Source organism: Equus asinus, chromosome 21 (genome assembly GCF_041296235.1).
Source record: "Equus asinus isolate D_3611 breed Donkey chromosome 21, EquAss-T2T_v2, whole genome shotgun sequence".
Taxonomy (NCBI): domain Eukaryota; kingdom Metazoa; phylum Chordata; class Mammalia; order Perissodactyla; family Equidae; genus Equus; species Equus asinus.
Window position 1 is genome coordinate 49,618,941 of NC_091810.1, and position 16,531 is coordinate 49,635,471.

At 42.4% G+C, this 16,531-nt stretch overlaps 1 protein-coding gene across 4 annotated transcripts in view; it reads left to right on the forward strand.

Moving 5' to 3' along the window:
- Window positions 1-16,531, forward strand: part of QRICH1 (glutamine rich 1) — a 43,614-nt gene that overhangs the window by 16,614 nt on the left and 10,469 nt on the right. For all 4 annotated transcript variants that reach the window (XM_014840366.3, XM_014840368.3, XM_014840367.3 and 1 more), the window contains 3 exons: window positions 7,380-8,423; window positions 15,096-15,273; window positions 15,890-16,044. In XM_014840366.3, coding sequence (XP_014695852.1) covers window positions 7,380-8,423; window positions 15,096-15,273; window positions 15,890-16,044 — 1,377 coding nt within the window. The remainder of the gene's footprint in view (window positions 1-7,379; window positions 8,424-15,095; window positions 15,274-15,889; window positions 16,045-16,531) is intronic.

Below are 16,531 nucleotides of genomic sequence, written 5' to 3' on the forward strand. Positions count from 1 at the left end.
GTACTTCCCTCTGAGTGGCTATAAATTGGGGTTCTCACTGCCTCTCCTCGGGTTCAATAACTTGCTAGAACAGCTCACAGAACTCAGGTAAACACTTAAATTTACTGGCTTATTATATAGTAAAGCATATGATAAAGGATGCAGTTGAACGGCCAGATATATAGGGTGAGGTCTTAAAGGGTCCCGAGTGCAGGAGCTTCTGTTCCCATGGAGTTGGGATGCACCACCCTCCCCGCACATGGATGTGTTCACCAACCTAGAATCTCCCTGAACCCCATACTTTTGGGATTGTTATGGAGGCTACATCACGTAGATATGGTGGATTAATAACTCTATTTCCGGCCCCTCTTCCCTCTCCAGATAATAGTAGGTGGGGCTGAAAGTACCAAGCGTCTGATCTAGGCTTCATCTTTCTAGTGACCAGCCCCCATCTAGGAGTCTACAGGAATCGCCTCATTAGAACACAAGATGCTCCTAGCACCTTTATTATCACTTAGGAAATTATGAAGGTTTTAGGAGTCTGGCCGGGAACCAGAGACAAAAAGACCAAAGTATATATTTGTTTTATCACAGTATCACAGTAGCGTACATCTATAGAGAGGCATCTTCTGAAGACAAAAGAAGAGCTCCTATGTAAATGCCTTGATAGAGTGTACAATACTAGTAGAGGCCCAAGTTTCCTGTTGGCTGTCAGGTCTACCTGAGCTAGGTGAGGGGGGTTCATTTGGAACTTCTGTTTCAAGAGCACTCTTGAGTTGGGTACTTCCTAAAGCATCCGCATGAAGTTAAATGTGTGTGCCAGAGAGAAGGCCCTCTGATGGTGAATCCCAGGGGTCAGATTTCACTTAGCACCCATAGAATTGCTTGTTTCTTCTCTGTCCCTCCTCAGGGCAGCAACTGAGGCTTCACATAAGGCTAGTTGGTCAATCTGGCCCCACTAAATGAAGGATGCTTTGGTGAAGGGGCCTTGTCAGCAGTTGCTTTTTTTGTTGCTAGAAGTAAAGATCTCAAGGCTTCAGTGGCTCAAAGTGCATCTCTTTCTTATTTGTCACCCCAACTTCTGTCCCTCTTCCTTATTTTCTTCTTGCTCTTGCACATTCTCTCCATGCTGAGATGGTCCTTAATTCCTCATCACCCTTAGACTTGCTGAGAGTGAGAAAGGAGGTAATCAAGAGGCAGACTTGGCCCTTAGACAAACATGAGTTCTCTCTCTGCCTCTGCTACTTTAGATATGTCATTTTGGGCAAGTGATTTAACCACTTTGACTCATTTTCTTATCTACATCATAGAAATAAAAGAATTTGTGTTGTAGAGTCTTTGAGGATTACATAAAACAGTAAGTCCTAAGCACACAGCCCTGCACGTAGTAAGCTCTCAAATGAATAATAGCTGCTGGTGTTTTCTTCTTCCTCCTCTTATTAGTGCCATTCGTACCTAGGGCCCCAGGTGCTTTTCATACATTTAAAAAGCATCCAGACAAATATTTATAAACAAGTATTCCCACTATGTTGGCAGTTTGCCATTTTTTGCCTTTTTTTTTTTTTTTAAAGACATGTAATGTTACAGATGCAGTTCAAATCTCTAGTACCCATCTGTGAACATCGCCCTCTAGGGTAAATACTATTTTAAAGTTTTCAACTTGATTTGATATTTCCTGTATCCATCTGTGTTTTGGTTTTTAGTTACAAATATCAGGCAGCATTCCCCTTCCTCCCCCTAGTTTACTCAGAAGAAGAATTGACTAAAGGATAGTAGTTAGCTCAGGGAATTTATGAGAAGGCCAGAGAATGGGTTGTGGAGGCTGCACAGCCAGGAACAGGACTCAGGTCACATTGCTAGCCTGCTCTGGCAGAGACCTTCAGCCACACCCCTGGGCACAGGTCCTCACCCTACACAGTCTCTCGTTAGGATTTATGCCATCCTGTTCCATTTCTGCCTCATTCCTCCCCTCGCACCAGAAAATAGAAGTTGTGGTTCCTGCTGCTTCATGTTGCTTCCTTCTGAGTCCAGATTTCTTGCACTGTGTCTAATTTGGGAAGCCTTGGTCACATGTCTGCATTTTAGCTGCAGGCGAGTTTGGGAAAGTGATTCTGGCTTCTGCCTTAAGGAGACAGCGCTCATAATATGGTGTTCTGCAAACATGGGTTTGCAGCCAAAAACAGGACTAAAATCAGCTACTCTCTCACTGGCACTTTGTGGGCTAATTGGGATCCTGATCATCACTTTGGACTGGTGGTCTATTTATTGTTGCCTTTTCTGGCCATTCATGTCCAGTCTTTTACCCACATTTAAATCTCTTACCTGACCACCTTTCTAAAGTTCATTTGTATAATAAGAATTCGGTAAATGTTTGAAACTTGCATAAAGACTTTTTACCACTTTCAGAAGAGCGTTATTTGAACAGTGAAGTTCTACCAAGATCCCTAAGGGTTTTGCTGACTGTTTCGTTAAAAGGCCCAGGTGGATTTTGATCCTAGGTGGTGATTCCTCACCTAGTGGGGTCTTCCTCTGGTACTCTGAGCACTATCCTCAGCAGTCCCTCCCGAGTGAGACTCAGAACATGAAATAGAATATGAGCTACATATGTTGTTCTGAATTTTCTAGTAGCCACTTTTTTTAAAAGGGAGAGAAGAAGGAGGTGAAATTGACTTTTTAAAATCACCTTTATTTAACCCAAGATATTATTTCAACATGTAATCAGTATAATATTATTAATGAACTATTTTACCCTTTTTTTTGTATGAGTCTTTGAAATCTGGTTGTGTTTTGCACTTGTAGCACATTGTAGTTTGCACCAGCCGCATTTCAGGTGATTGCTAACTTGATGTGTAACAAATGGGTATTGGACTATTGCAGCTTTAGAGAAATGTGAAAGAAGAGTTGGTTCTTTTGTCGCATGGAAATAAGAAAGTAATTTTTTAAATTGTTTATGAGGTAGAATTTGGAAATTGACCAGCACAGACCCCTAGTGTGTTCTCCTTTAGATAAAATATTGGTTTTACACTTTAAGTAGCCAAAAACAAAACAATAAGAAATGGCATTAGATACTCTTTTTAGCTTCAGTGATTGTTTGGAAGATGTGTTACTTCATGGTTTCTCATTGTTCCTTAGTTGGAGTACTTAGTCCTTATGTTGTATTGAGCTCTGGATTACTTAGGTTCTGAATGACACTGAGGAAAAAGAAATAGATTGTTCATCTGCAAACTCCTTAAGAACTTAGACAAGTGACGTCCAATAAAACTTCTAGACTAGTGTTTATCAAATTTTAGGGTGTATTAGAATCACCTGGAGGGTTTCTTAAAACAGAAATTGCTCCCTGTCCCCACCCTCCCTCCCTGGATTCTGATTCACTAGGTCTGGGATTGGTTCTGAGAATTTGTTTCCCTTTTTTTTCACCAGTTTTATTGAGATATAATTGACATACAGTACTGTATAAGTTTAAGGTTTTCATCTTAATGATTTGACTTACATAATCATGAAATGATTGCCACAATAAGTTTAGTTAACATTCATCATCTCATAGATAAAAAATAAGAAAATTTTTTTCCTTGTGATAAGTACTCTTGGAGTTTACTCTAACAACTTTTGTGTATACCATACAGCAGTGTTAACTGTAGTCATCACATTGTACATTAAATCTCTAGCACTTATTTATCTTATAACTGGAAGTTTGTAGCTTTTGACCACCTTCATCCAATTCCTCCTCCCCCTACTCCCCACCTCTGGTAACCACAAATCTAATCTCTTTTTCTATGAGTTTGGTTGGTTTTGTTTTGTTTTTTTTGGTTTTTAGATTCCATGTATAAGTGAGATCATACAGTAGTTGTCTTTCTGTCTGACTTATTTCACTTAGCATAATACCCTCAGGGTCCATCCATGTTGTCACAAATGGCAGGATTTCCTCCTTTTTATGGCTGAATATTCCATTGTGTATATATATTCCACAACTTCTTTATCTAGTCATCCATTGATGGAGACTTAGATTGATTCCCTGTTTTGGTTATTGCAAATAGTGTTGCTGTGAATATGTGGGTGCAGTGCTGCTGTGAACACGGGGGTGCACATATCTCTTGGATACAGTGTTTTTGTTTCCAGAGAGTTTCCATTTCTAACAAATTCCCAGGTTGATGCCGATGCTGCTAATCTGTGGACCACATTCAGACATACCTTCTGAAAAACTTAATTGATAATATATTCAATGAAATAAAGAATCTAGGGGGGCTGGCCCCGTGGCCAGGTGGTTGAGTTCACATGCTCCACTTCGGCGGCCCAGGGTTTTGCTGGTTTGGATCCTGGGTGCAGACCTAGCAGTACTCATCAGGCCACGCTGAGGCAGCATCCCACATAGCAGAGCCAGAAGGACCTACAACTAGAATATACGACTATGTACCGGGGGTTGGTGGAAGAGGCGTTTTGGGGAGAAGGAGGAAAGAAGAAAGGCAATTAAAAACTTTGTAAACTTTTACTGTAAAACTTTGTAAAAGACAGGAGGAGCTAAATGAGAAGGGATGATTCAAATGTGAAGGGAACTAAAATACAGTGTGACTTATAAGGGATTGTTGGAAGGTAAGAAACAGTGCTTTTTGAAGCTCTAAAACCCAATTTCTTCCTCCAGAAATGTCCCTTTCCTCCCTTGGTATACTAGGCATAGAGATGATCTTTTTCCTTTTTGTATCTCTTGAAAACCACCTTAAATCTAGGCTGAAGTTTCAAACTGCTTTTTTAAAAAACATTTTTTGTTTAGATATGTCTGTCATTTGGTTTTGTAAGACAGTTGACCTAAGTATTATAACCTTGAAAATTACAGCTAAACCTGTTAAGAAATATAGAGTTAATAAAGCACAATACCAACCTCTGAGTGCCTTTCTTAGATTTTTGTCTTTTCCTCCTTTTTTTTTTTTTTAAGAGGAATCTATTAGGAGCTATCTTATGGTGAGGAAATACTTATCTGAAGTTTAGCATTTCCTTCATTTCACTTCAATTTTGCTTCCTCTTAAGTTCAAGTAAAATTAAATTTTTTTTTACATCACTGAGTTTTCAAATTCTTACTTTGACCATGTAGTAATTGTCTAGCCAGATAAGAAGTTATGTTTTTATAAAAGTAACAAATTTCAAGAGAAGTAATACAAATAACATTTAATTTCTTAGTCACTAATGATATGAATAAAGGTTGTGAACATATAATACCTGATTTCTTATTCAGTATGTTGATATTGGTAAAGAAATGTCAAAATGTGCTTTAACTCTTAACTCTTACTCCCTAATTTTAATTTTAATTTTATAAGGAAGAAAAGCTAATTTTTGAGCACCTACTGTGTCAAATATTATTTTATACTCACAACGATTCTTTTACGCTCAGGAAAAGGTAGGCATTTCCCCCCTTTTTATTATACCTGAGGAAACTGAAACTTAGAGGACTCACAATCAGGAAAGTACAGCACCAGTTGAAGTTTAAGTCTGTGATCTCAAGGCCTATGCTCTTGGCACAACCTCTTTGCTTATGTTTTTTTTTTTTAATTAGTAATGGCTTTATTGAGATAGTCTCATATCATATAATTCACCCATTTAAAGTGTACAGTTCAGTGGGTTTTAGTGTTTTCATAGAGTTGTGCACCCATTACTACATCAATTTTAGAACATTTTCATCACCCCAAAAAAGAAACCATGTACCCATTAGCAGTTACTTCATGTTTTCCCCAATTCCCTGCTCCTAGACAACCACTAATCTACTTTCTTCTCCTATAGATTTGCTTATTTTAGACATTTATATAAATGGACTCATACAGTATGTAGTCTTTTGTGACTGACTTCACTTAGCAGAGGTTTTCAAGGTTCGTCTGTGTTGTAGCATGTATCAAAATTTCGTTCCTTTTTATTGCTAAATAATCTGTTTTATGGAAATACCGCATTTTATTTATCCATTCATGAGTTGATGGACATTTGGGTTGTTTCCACTTTTTAGCTATTATGAATAATGCTGCTACAGACATTCGTGTCCAGGTTTTTGTGTGGAGATAGTTTTCCTTTCTCTTGGGTATTACTCCTTTCACTTAGAAGTGGAATTGCTAGGTCATTTGGTTTGTTTTTCATATCTTTGTCATATGGTATGTATAAACTTTTGAGGAATTGCCAAGCTGTTTTCCAAAGTGGCTACACCAATTTTACATTGCCACCAGCAGTGTATGAGGATTCTAATTCCTTCACATCCTTTCCAACACTTATCGTTTTTTATTACAGCCATCCTAGTGGGTTTAAAGTGATATCTCATTGTAGTTTTGCTTTGTATTTTCATGATAGCTAAGATGTTGAGCAACTCTTTATAGGCTTATTGGCAATTTGCATGTCTTTGGAGAAATGTCTACTCAGATCCTGTCCCATTTTTTGCGTATGATATGAGGAAGAGGTCCAACTTCATTCTTTTCATATGGATAGCCAGTTGTCCCAGCACCATCCTTGGTTATCTTTTGTTACATGTTTCCTTCTGCTATTAGAAAGATATAATCCCTCATCTGCCTTCTTTTTTTTCACCTTGCTAATTCCTGCCTGTGTTCAGAGTAATTTAGATATGTCTGATGGATAAGTCTTTTTTTTAAAACTACATACTATGCATAGCCTCTTTTCATGCTGCTTTGTATGCTGAAGTAACAGCAGTAAGACATGAGCTGAAATTCATGTTCGCAGAAATGGGTGATCCAGGATATAATAACCTTCCTTAGATTAAATTATAAGGAATCTTTTGTGTTTTTTTAATGGCTTTTCTATTAAAACAAAGGTATCTTAAATAAGTACTCTAAAGAATCATTCAACATTGCTTGCATTTTAGCAGCAAGTTGGAGACATCTCTGAAAGAGATTTCAAGAGTTTTGTCTCTACTGCATTTTCCACAAGTTGTCTGTGGTGGGAATAGTTTTGATCCTGGGTTGGGAATTGAATGCGTATTGAATGTACTTATCTTTCTGACCTTTTAGAGCAGTGTCTCCACACTTTTTTATCTCTCATCCAAGGTTAAAGTATTTTCTGAACATACGCCTAAAATGTATATTTATAAATTGTATACTTGTACTACTATACCAATATGCGAAAAGGGGTCACATTTTAAAAGAGAAGCTCAAAAATGATCAAAAGTTCTGTTATTTCCTTCATAGACTCCAGTTGATAGTCTTGGTTGCTCTCAGATTGGTATGTGTTGCTCTGAATGCGGTGTGATGCTAGAGAACTTTGCATATGCTTTTGGTGATTATGGCCTCCTTAGAAGCCTTGGGTATGGCAGCCCCTCCTCCTCACAGTACCCAGGGCCCCTGCCTGAGATCTCTTATTCCCTTCGGGGCTGGATTCACAATGTTGCCTGGCTCACTCACTGGTGAATCTTGTTGCTGCAGGTACAGGTGCAGGTGCAACAGTCTCCGCAGCAGGTCTCGGCTCAGCAGCTCTCCCCACAGCTCACCGTTCACCAGCCTGCTGAGCAGCCCATCCAGGTCCAGGTGCAGATCCAAGGCCAAGCACCACAGCCGGCAGCTCCCTCCATCCAGACTCCAGCTCTGCAGAACCCCAGCCCCTCACAGCTGCAGGCAGCCCAGATCCAGGTGCAGCATGTGCAGGCGGCCCAGCAGATCCAGGCTGCAGAGATCCCAGAGGAGCACATCCCACATCAGCAGATCCAGGCTCAGCTGGTGGCTGGCCAGTCTCTTGCTGGGGGTCAGCAGATCCAAATCCAGACCGTGGGTGCCCTTTCCCCACCACCGTCCCAGCAGGGCTCACCCCGGGAAGGGGAGCGGCGGGTTGGCACAGCCAGTGTCCTCCAGCCAGTGAAGAAGCGCAAAGTGGATATGCCCATCACTGTGTCCTACGCTATCTCAGGGCAGCCGGTGGCCACCGTGCTGGCCATTCCACAGGGCCAGCAGCAGAGTTACGTGTCCTTGAGGCCAGACTTACTCACAGTAGACAGTGCCCACCTGTACAGTGCCACTGGGACCATTACTAGCCCTACAGGAGAAACCTGGACCATCCCTGTTTACTCCGCCCAGCCCCGGGGGGACCCTCAACAGCAGAGCATTACCCACATTGCCATTCCCCAGGAAGCCTACAACGCAGTTCACGTCAGTGGCTCACCCACGGCCCTGGCAGCTGTAAAGCTGGAGGATGACAAGGAGAAGATGGTGGGCACCACGTCTGTAGTGAAAAACTCCCATGAAGAGGTAGTGCAGACCCTTGCAAACTCTCTCTTTCCAGCACAGTTCATGAATGGCAACATCCACATTCCAGTGGCTGTGCAGGCTGTAGCAGGCACATACCAGAATACAGCTCAGACTGTCCATATATGGGACCCCCAGCAGCAGCCGCAACAACAAACTCCCCAGGAACAGACACCACCAACACAGCAGCAGCAGCAGCAGCAGCAGCAGCAGCTCCAGGTTACTTGTTCCGTAAGTCAGACTTACCTGCAGGGCAGCCTGCTCCCTCAGGGCCCAGTGCAACATAGAACTTGCCTGGCAACCTCTGGCTTGTTTACTGCAATGATGTTGGTCTTGGAGTAGTATTGTATTTAATATTTTGGGTGGAGTGGAGATGAAAGGCACAGAAGCACCAGGTGAAGCTATGCAGCAGGCCAGAGTTCTGTCCTGGTACCTAGAGGTAAATGAAATGACTAATAACTGCTTTGAGGGTAGATGCCTGGAGTGCTCTTTTAGGAAGAGAAGAGTTCTAGGTAGAGACTAATGGGACACCCCAAGTGTTATCTATGTCCCAGGAGCTACTTTCTGCATCACCAATGAATAGATATAGTAGAACCTCTGTAGTTTAGCACACAGGCTGTAAACTCATCACAGTGGGAAGGCTGTGAAATTGTTCCTCAGTTGTCATCTGTGGACAATGGAGGTAAATTAGAAGATTAAAATACCTGCTAGTGGGCCTGTTAAAAGTGACCACTTTTGGGAGTCTCAAATAAGCCACCTATGCAGTAGGACTTCCCAAAGGTGTTTTTATGTTCCTTAAAAGTAGTCAAGATAAGCCTTGGTTAATTGAGTTTTCTGCCATGGCAGCTATGTTGAAATTTTTTTTTTTTAACTTTTTTTTTTTTAGGTTTTAATTTTTTTCTTTTTCTCCCCAAAGCCCCCCCTGGTACATAGTTGTATATTCTGTTTTAGTTGTAGGTCCTTCTAGTTGTGGCACATGGCACGCCGCCTCAGCATGGCCTAATGAGCGGCGCCATGTCCGGGCCCGGGATCCAAACTGGCGAAACCCTGGGCCGCCAAAGCAGAGTGTGCGAACTTAACCACTCGGCCATGGGGCCGGCCTCTTTTTTAACTTTTTATTTTGAAATAATTTTAGATTTATAGAAGAGTTGCAAAAATAGAACTCTTGAAATTTTAACTTTAAATTTGCTTGGCTCTTTTAACTTTTCTAATTGTTAATCTTCTTAAGGCTGTTATAGAGGTGTGGATAGATGCGCCTTTAAGGCTGTTGGTAAACTTTCTGCTCTCTTGTCTAGCAGACCTTTAGACTAGATATAGGGCCTCTCGTCTCACGGGGCTACTGAAGGCAGTGTGTCTCAAAGGGCAGGACCTCCTGGGAATGTATGTGAGAGACCTGGCACAAACAAGGCACTATTAGACTAGAAACCACACTCGGAAACTCAGGCCATAAATGATTGGTTAAGGAAAGGCTGACCAAGTAGTTTCATAGAGGCAACGGTGTATTATCTTAGGTGGCTTTCCTAAGGATCTATTAAATATCCAGCTGTCAGGCCTAGAAGTAGAACAAGACAGAATTATTGCTTCAGGTAGCTTATAGTCTAGTTGTGGGAGTAAGAACATGATTTCTATTTCTTTGAATTATTTATAAAGCAGTAAAATCAAGTATGATGTGTGCTACACACACAAACTGGTTAAAAAGTCAGCAGAGGCGTCTTTGTGGAAAAGGTGACATTTGATCTCTAGTTTATAGCTTAAAGACTGATAGGACAAAGGAGCAGCATGAATACAGAGCCAGGGATGGACAGAAGATGATGGCCTAGGGCAATGTGAGAGGGGGATTGTGGGGAAGGCGTTAGTACAGGGGGCAAAGAGGTTATCTTTCCAAAGAGAAGAGTTGAGCTTGATCTGATGTGTGGTAGGAATTTTTTCAGAATCCTAAGAGTTATGGTAACAAGAGGTATCATGTACAGGTGTGTAGAATTGATGGCCTGTAGGAGACACCAGCCAGGAGACTTGTCATGGGGTTCTGTGCTCAGCTTTTGCTCACAGGGATGGAGCTCATCAGCCCTCCCCTCAGCTCTCCTGGGCCTGATGGTTCAATTTGCAGGTCAGGCCTCTTTTGGTGCTCATAGGTCTCTGTTAATTTGCACATCTGTGCAGGTGAAGATATTTTCTGGAGTTCATTTTAATATGCCCATCTTCTTCAGAGGCTATGTCTCCTTTGGGAAAGTCTCAAAGGGACTTAGATGTCAACTATTATTACCAGAAAAAGAAAAATTGGAAAGAATACTCAATGTGGGAAAGATGAGTTTGTCCATTTACACCACAAACATTGCTCTGCCCTTGTCGGGCTCTCTGCTAGGTGCCAGGGAACAGAGATGAATAAGACAGTCTCTGCCCTTGGAGCACTCATAGCCCATGGGGAAGATAATTGTGTTGTGATGTGAGTTGAACCCTAAGGAGAGCTGATGACAAAGTGTTGTGCTCCTTCACCTGGCATACTCTTTATGAAAGCTCTCTTACCACCTGTCTTTAAAACCAGACTTAGGATGAAAGCTCCCTCCTTTAATCTCACATCCACCTCCATCTATTGCCCCATTTCTGCACTTTACTTTATTCCCAGAGTTCTCAAAAGCCTTATCTACACAAGCTGACTCCACTTGCGAATCCATTTTCTCTTCAACTCATGACTGAATCTGCTCTGTCAAGGTCACTGGTGACCACCCTGTGGCCAGATCCAACCAGCTCATCTGTTTTTGTTTTTTTTTTTTTTAAAGATTGGCACCTGAGCTAACAACTATTGCCAATCATCTTCTTTTTTCCTGCTTTTTCTCCCCAACTCCCCCCAGTACATAGTTGTATATTTTTTTAGTTTCGGGTCCTTCTAGTTGTGGCATGTGGGATGCTGCCTCAGCATGGCCTGATGAGCGGTAATGCAATGTCCACGCCCAGGATCCGAACCGGTGAAACTCTGAGCCGCCAGAGCAGAGCGCGCAAACTTAACCACTGGGCTACAGGGCTGGCCCCTAGCTCATCTATTCTTATCTCACTTAGACACATGACACGGTAGATCATCCCTGCCTTCTTGAAACTCCTCTGGCCTTCCATGTTGTTATACACTCCTGGTTTTCCTCCTACCCCACTGATTCTTTTTCCTTCTCATGAGACTTTGCTGGTGCCTCTTTCTCTATCTGAATCATACATGTTGATGTTTCTCAGTACTAGCCCTCCTTTCTCCCGAGGGGATGTCTTTCTGTTGCCATGGTTTTCTGCATCCTCTAGATGACTGCTGCTGCTGAGGAGGATAATCACTGACACTATGTGCCAGGCACTGTTCTCAGAGTTAGATATAATAACTCATTTATGTAACTCATTTAATTCTCACACCAACCTTATGAGGTATGTACTGCTATCTCCTCCATTTTACAGATGAAGAAACTGAGGCACAGAGAAATTAAATGACAAGGCCAAAGCTACCATTAGTAAGTAGCAGAGTTGGGATTCAGCCCTGGATAGACTGGCTCTGGAGCCTGTGTCTTAACCCCTGTGCTGCATTAACACATGGATCTTTTTCTCTAGACCATGTCTTTCCCATGCTTCCCACACATTCAACAGCCTACTTATCATTTACTTGGATTTATTGAAGAAATATCTCATCTCTTCATTAGCATCACCTCCACAACTATCAAAAACTTCCCCATCTCAGAAAGTAGTACCATCAGCCACCCGTTTGTTTAAGACGGATACCCAGGAGCTGTCCTTGAGTCTGCTTTCCCTTAGTCGTCAAAGCCAGTTCATCAATGGGCCACATTGGTTCTACCACCAAACTTCTCAGAATCTCTTAAATTTATCTCCATTGTCACCGTCCTAGTCCAGGCCACCAGTGCCTGCTTCTACTTTTGCTGTTCAATCAGTTCTCCATAGATCAGCAAGAATAATTTTCTTAAAATATAAGATATAAGATATATAAGGTATAAGTCACTTCCCAGCTTACAACTCTCTAAGGGCTCCATTATAAATAGTAAAAACTCTACACCACACCGCAGTGTTAATGCCCTACTTACATCAGTAGTTTTCACCCTGGGTGGGATCACTACTACTGCTACCCACTGATAGACATTTGGATGTGTGTGGAAGAAGTTTTGTTATCAAGATGCTTAGGAAGGTTATGTTTAGTGGATGGAGGCACACAGTGAAGGAGGCCTGGCTAAAAAGCCAGTAGAAAAGTACTTCCTCACATGCTGTGACCCCCACTTACTTATCTAGTCGAACTTCTAGATTTCCAGCTTGGGTAGATGTTATTGCCATTGAACAAGTTAGGGAGGGAACTGTGAGGAAAATAATTCTGGAAAGGGAAGGTCATGAGTTCTCTCCATAAATGTTTGAGATGGCTATGAGATGTTCAGTTGAAGATCTACGGTACCCACTGGGTATGTTAATGGGAGGTCTAGCTTGGATGTGCATGGTCAGCAATCATTTTCACAAATAGGGAATTCCAAACTGGGAAAGTAGCTGAGACTCACCAAGGAGAATGGTAGTTGAACTGAGAAGTGTGTCTAGAGTGGAACTCCAGGGTTGACAAACAGTTAAGGGCCTGGCAGTGGTATTGCTCTATCTTCTTGTTGAGTAATAATGTATCTTATCAAAGCTAATAGGATACTTTTTATTTGTTGATAAGCAAATTTGTGTGTCATGTATAAATTATTTTGCCTTAGGGGCCGGCCTGGTGGCACAGCGCTTAAGTGCGCACGTTCTGCTTTGGCAGCCTGGGGTTCGCCGGTTTGGATCCCAGCTGCGGACATGGTACCACTTGACAAGCCATCTGTGGCAGGTGTCCCACATATAAAGTAGAGGAAGATGGGCACAGATGTTAGCTCAGGGCCAGTCTTCCTCAGCAAAAGGAGGAGGATTGGCAGCAGATGTTAGCTCAGGGCTAATCATCTTCTTCTTCAAAAAAAATGATTTTGCCTTCAATTTGAATGATTTGATGTTTGTCAACCCTTTAGGTAGGCCCTGGCTTGGAGAATTGCTCAAGGAAGTTTGTTTACAATGTAGACAGGTTGTGAGACCCAGTAATCTGTGCTTGGTATGTGTGTTGATGTCTGTCCCACCCAATGGGATTGTTATTGAGGCTGTCGGGCACACGGGTATTCTCTACCGCTTTGTCTGCATGGCTTGGCCATCAGACCACTGAGGATGGGATCACACTTCTTTTGGAAGCAGGAAGCTAGAGCAGTGCCTCCTGTTTTCAGAAAATGTCCCTATGAGTCAGAACAGTCTTATTGAGAAGGAACATGCAAAAAAATAGAACTATATTTATAGCTAGAGAAGCCATACAGAGCCTCAAGTTTTATCTTCATATCTTAAAATGGCAGGGGAGAGGACATGACTTGTTTGTTGTACTTTTCTTTCTCTAAATGATGATTCTCAACCATGGCTGGACATTAGAATCACCTGAGGAGTTTTTAAAATACTGATGGCATACTCCTACCTTAGACCAATTAAATCAGAATCTCTGGGGATAAGGCCCAGGCATGAGTATTTTTAAAAATCAGCCCAGATGATTTTAAGGTGAAGCCAAATTTAACAGTCACTGCTCTGGACACTTGGTATTCAAAGTATAGTCTGAAGACTAGCTCTCTCACTTGGGAGCTTGTTAGAAATGCAGAATCTCAGGTCCCTCCTAAGACCTTTTGAACCAGAATCTAGACTTTTTTTTTTTAAAGATTTTATTTTTCCTTTTTCTCCCAAAGCCCCCCGGTACATAGTTGTGTATTTTTTAGTTGTGGGTCCTTCTAGCTGTGGCATGTGGGATGCTGCCCCAGCATGGCTTGATGAGCAGTGCCATGTCTGCGCCCAGGATTCAAACCGGCAAAACCCTGGGCTGCCGAAGTGGAGTGTGCGAGCCCAACCACTCAGCAACAGGGCCAGCCCCGGAATCTACACTTTAATAAAATCCCCAAGTGATTTGTTTACACATTATAGTTTGACAAACAGTGCTTTGAGCCAGTAGTTCTGAACAGTGACTAATCGTTAGAATTACCTTTTTACATGGGAAGATTTTATTTATTTATTTATTTTTAAAGATTTTATTTTTCCTTTTTCTTCCCAAAGCCCCCTGGTACATAGTTGCATATTTTTAGTTGTGGGTCCTTCTAGTTGTGGCATGTGGGATGCCACCTCAACATGGCTTGATGAGCGATGCCATGTCCGCGTCCAGGATCCGAACTGGCAAAACCCTGGCCCGCCAAAGTGGAGCACGCAAACTTAACCACTTGGCCGTGGGCCCAGCCCTGGGAAGATTTTATTTTTATTTATTTATTTTTATGTGTTCCTGCAGATCAACTCTTTTTTTTTTGATGAGGAAGATTGGCCCTATTCTAGCATCTGTTGCCAAGCTTCCTCTTTTTTTTTCTTTCCAGAGCCCCAGTACATAGTTGTATATCATAGTTGTAAGTCCTTCTAGTTCCTCTATGTGGGATACCGCCATAGCATGGCTTGATGAGTGGTGTGTAGGTCTGTGCCCAGGATCCAAATTGGCGAACCCTGGGCCACTGAAGCAGGGTGTGTGAACTTAACCACTACACCACTGGGCCAGCCCCACCGTGGGAAGATTTTAAAAAGATTGATACCTCTTTAAAAAGAGATTCTGGGGTGGAGCTCAGGTGTATTGGTGTTTTTAAATCAGAGATTCCCAAAAGTACATCCAGGGCTGAGAAACACTGCACTAGCCTTTGCCATTCCTGGAGTAAGGAGTAGAACTCCAAAGGTTCTTGAAAGTAGAACAGCAAGGAGAAAAGAGATTTTTTTTTTATTAAAAGAACAACAAGTAATCTGGGAGTTTTGCCAAAAGGGCCTGGTACAAAACAGTATTGACACATTTTCATGGTTTCTCTTTCATAGGCTCAAACTGTTCAGGTTGCTGAAGTTGAACCGCAGTCACAGCCACAGCCTTCCCCAGAACTCCTGCTTCCAAATTCTCTGAAGCCAGAAGAAGGGCTTGAAGTATGGAAAAACTGGGCCCAGACCAAGAACGCTGAGCTAGAGAAAGATGCTCAGAACAGATTGGCACCCATTGGGAGTAAGTGTTTGGGAGGGAGATGGGGGTAAACTCTGTCTAAAATGCAGTGGTACTGAAGTAGGAGGAGGACAGAATGGCGGGAAAGTGGTTTCCCTTGGCTCTGGGGACTAGAGAGCACCATCTGAAATAAAGTATGCTGAACTGAAGACAAGCAACAGGCAGGCCTGACCCACTGCAGATGAGCAGGATTTGTGGGGTTTGCCGAAGACCAGGCACTTTTGTACACATGGATTTCTTGAGTGGACCTGGCAGATCTAGGCAGAGCTACTTTTGGGAGAAGATAGGAACCAGTGAGTGTGCTCAGGCTCTTTAGCATTATGTTCATATACTTCCTCACATTACAGAGGATGGATTTGGGGCTTTTTTGCTTTCATGTCTTGGCTGTATTAATAATTTTTGGGATATGTGAGGTGGGGAATATTGTGGGAAAGAAACCCTTGTTGTAATAGGGCATACAGGATTATTGCCTTAGTAGGCCAGTTCTGATCTAGATACGAGCGACCTATTCTATCCCAGCACCCTGATGGGCAGTAGCTGCTCTGAGCCCTGCTTCCAGGATATGAGGGACCAATAAAGAGATGACTGTCACCGTTCACCTTTGGGACTTATGTTGCAGGGCGCCAGCTGCTGCGATTTCAGGAAGATCTCATCTCTTCTGCTGTGGCAGAGTTGAATTATGGTCTCTGTCTAATGACACGGGAAGCTCGAAATGGAGATGGTGAACCCTATGACCCAGATGTGCTGTACTATATTTTCCTGTGTATTCAAAAGGTAGGAAATGGGGGCTGGCCTGGTGGTGCAACAGTTAAGTTTGCACACACTGCTTTGGGCAGCTGGGGTTCACCAGTTTGGATCCTGGGTGTGGACCTACGCATTGTTTGTCAAGCCATGCTGTGGCAGGCGTCCCACATATCAAGTAGAGGAAGATGGGCACGGGTGTTAGCTCAGGGCCAGTCTTCCTCAGGGCAAAAAGAGGAGGATTGGTAGTGAATGTTAGCTCAGGGCTAATCTTCCTCAAAAAAAAAAACCCACCACCAAAGGTAGGAAACATGTTTGAGCTGTTCCCCGTCAATTATATAATGAGTTAACACTTTTTGTTAAAGTAAATGTATGGTTTGCATAAAAGTAGTTTACCCAAAACAAAGTCTGGTGCTAACAGACAGCTTTTCTTCTCATTATTCCCTCCATTAAGACAAGATAATTATTTGAAGGAGTCCAGCTAGCATATACAGCTGTAGTTAGGTTTTCAGGGCATCTA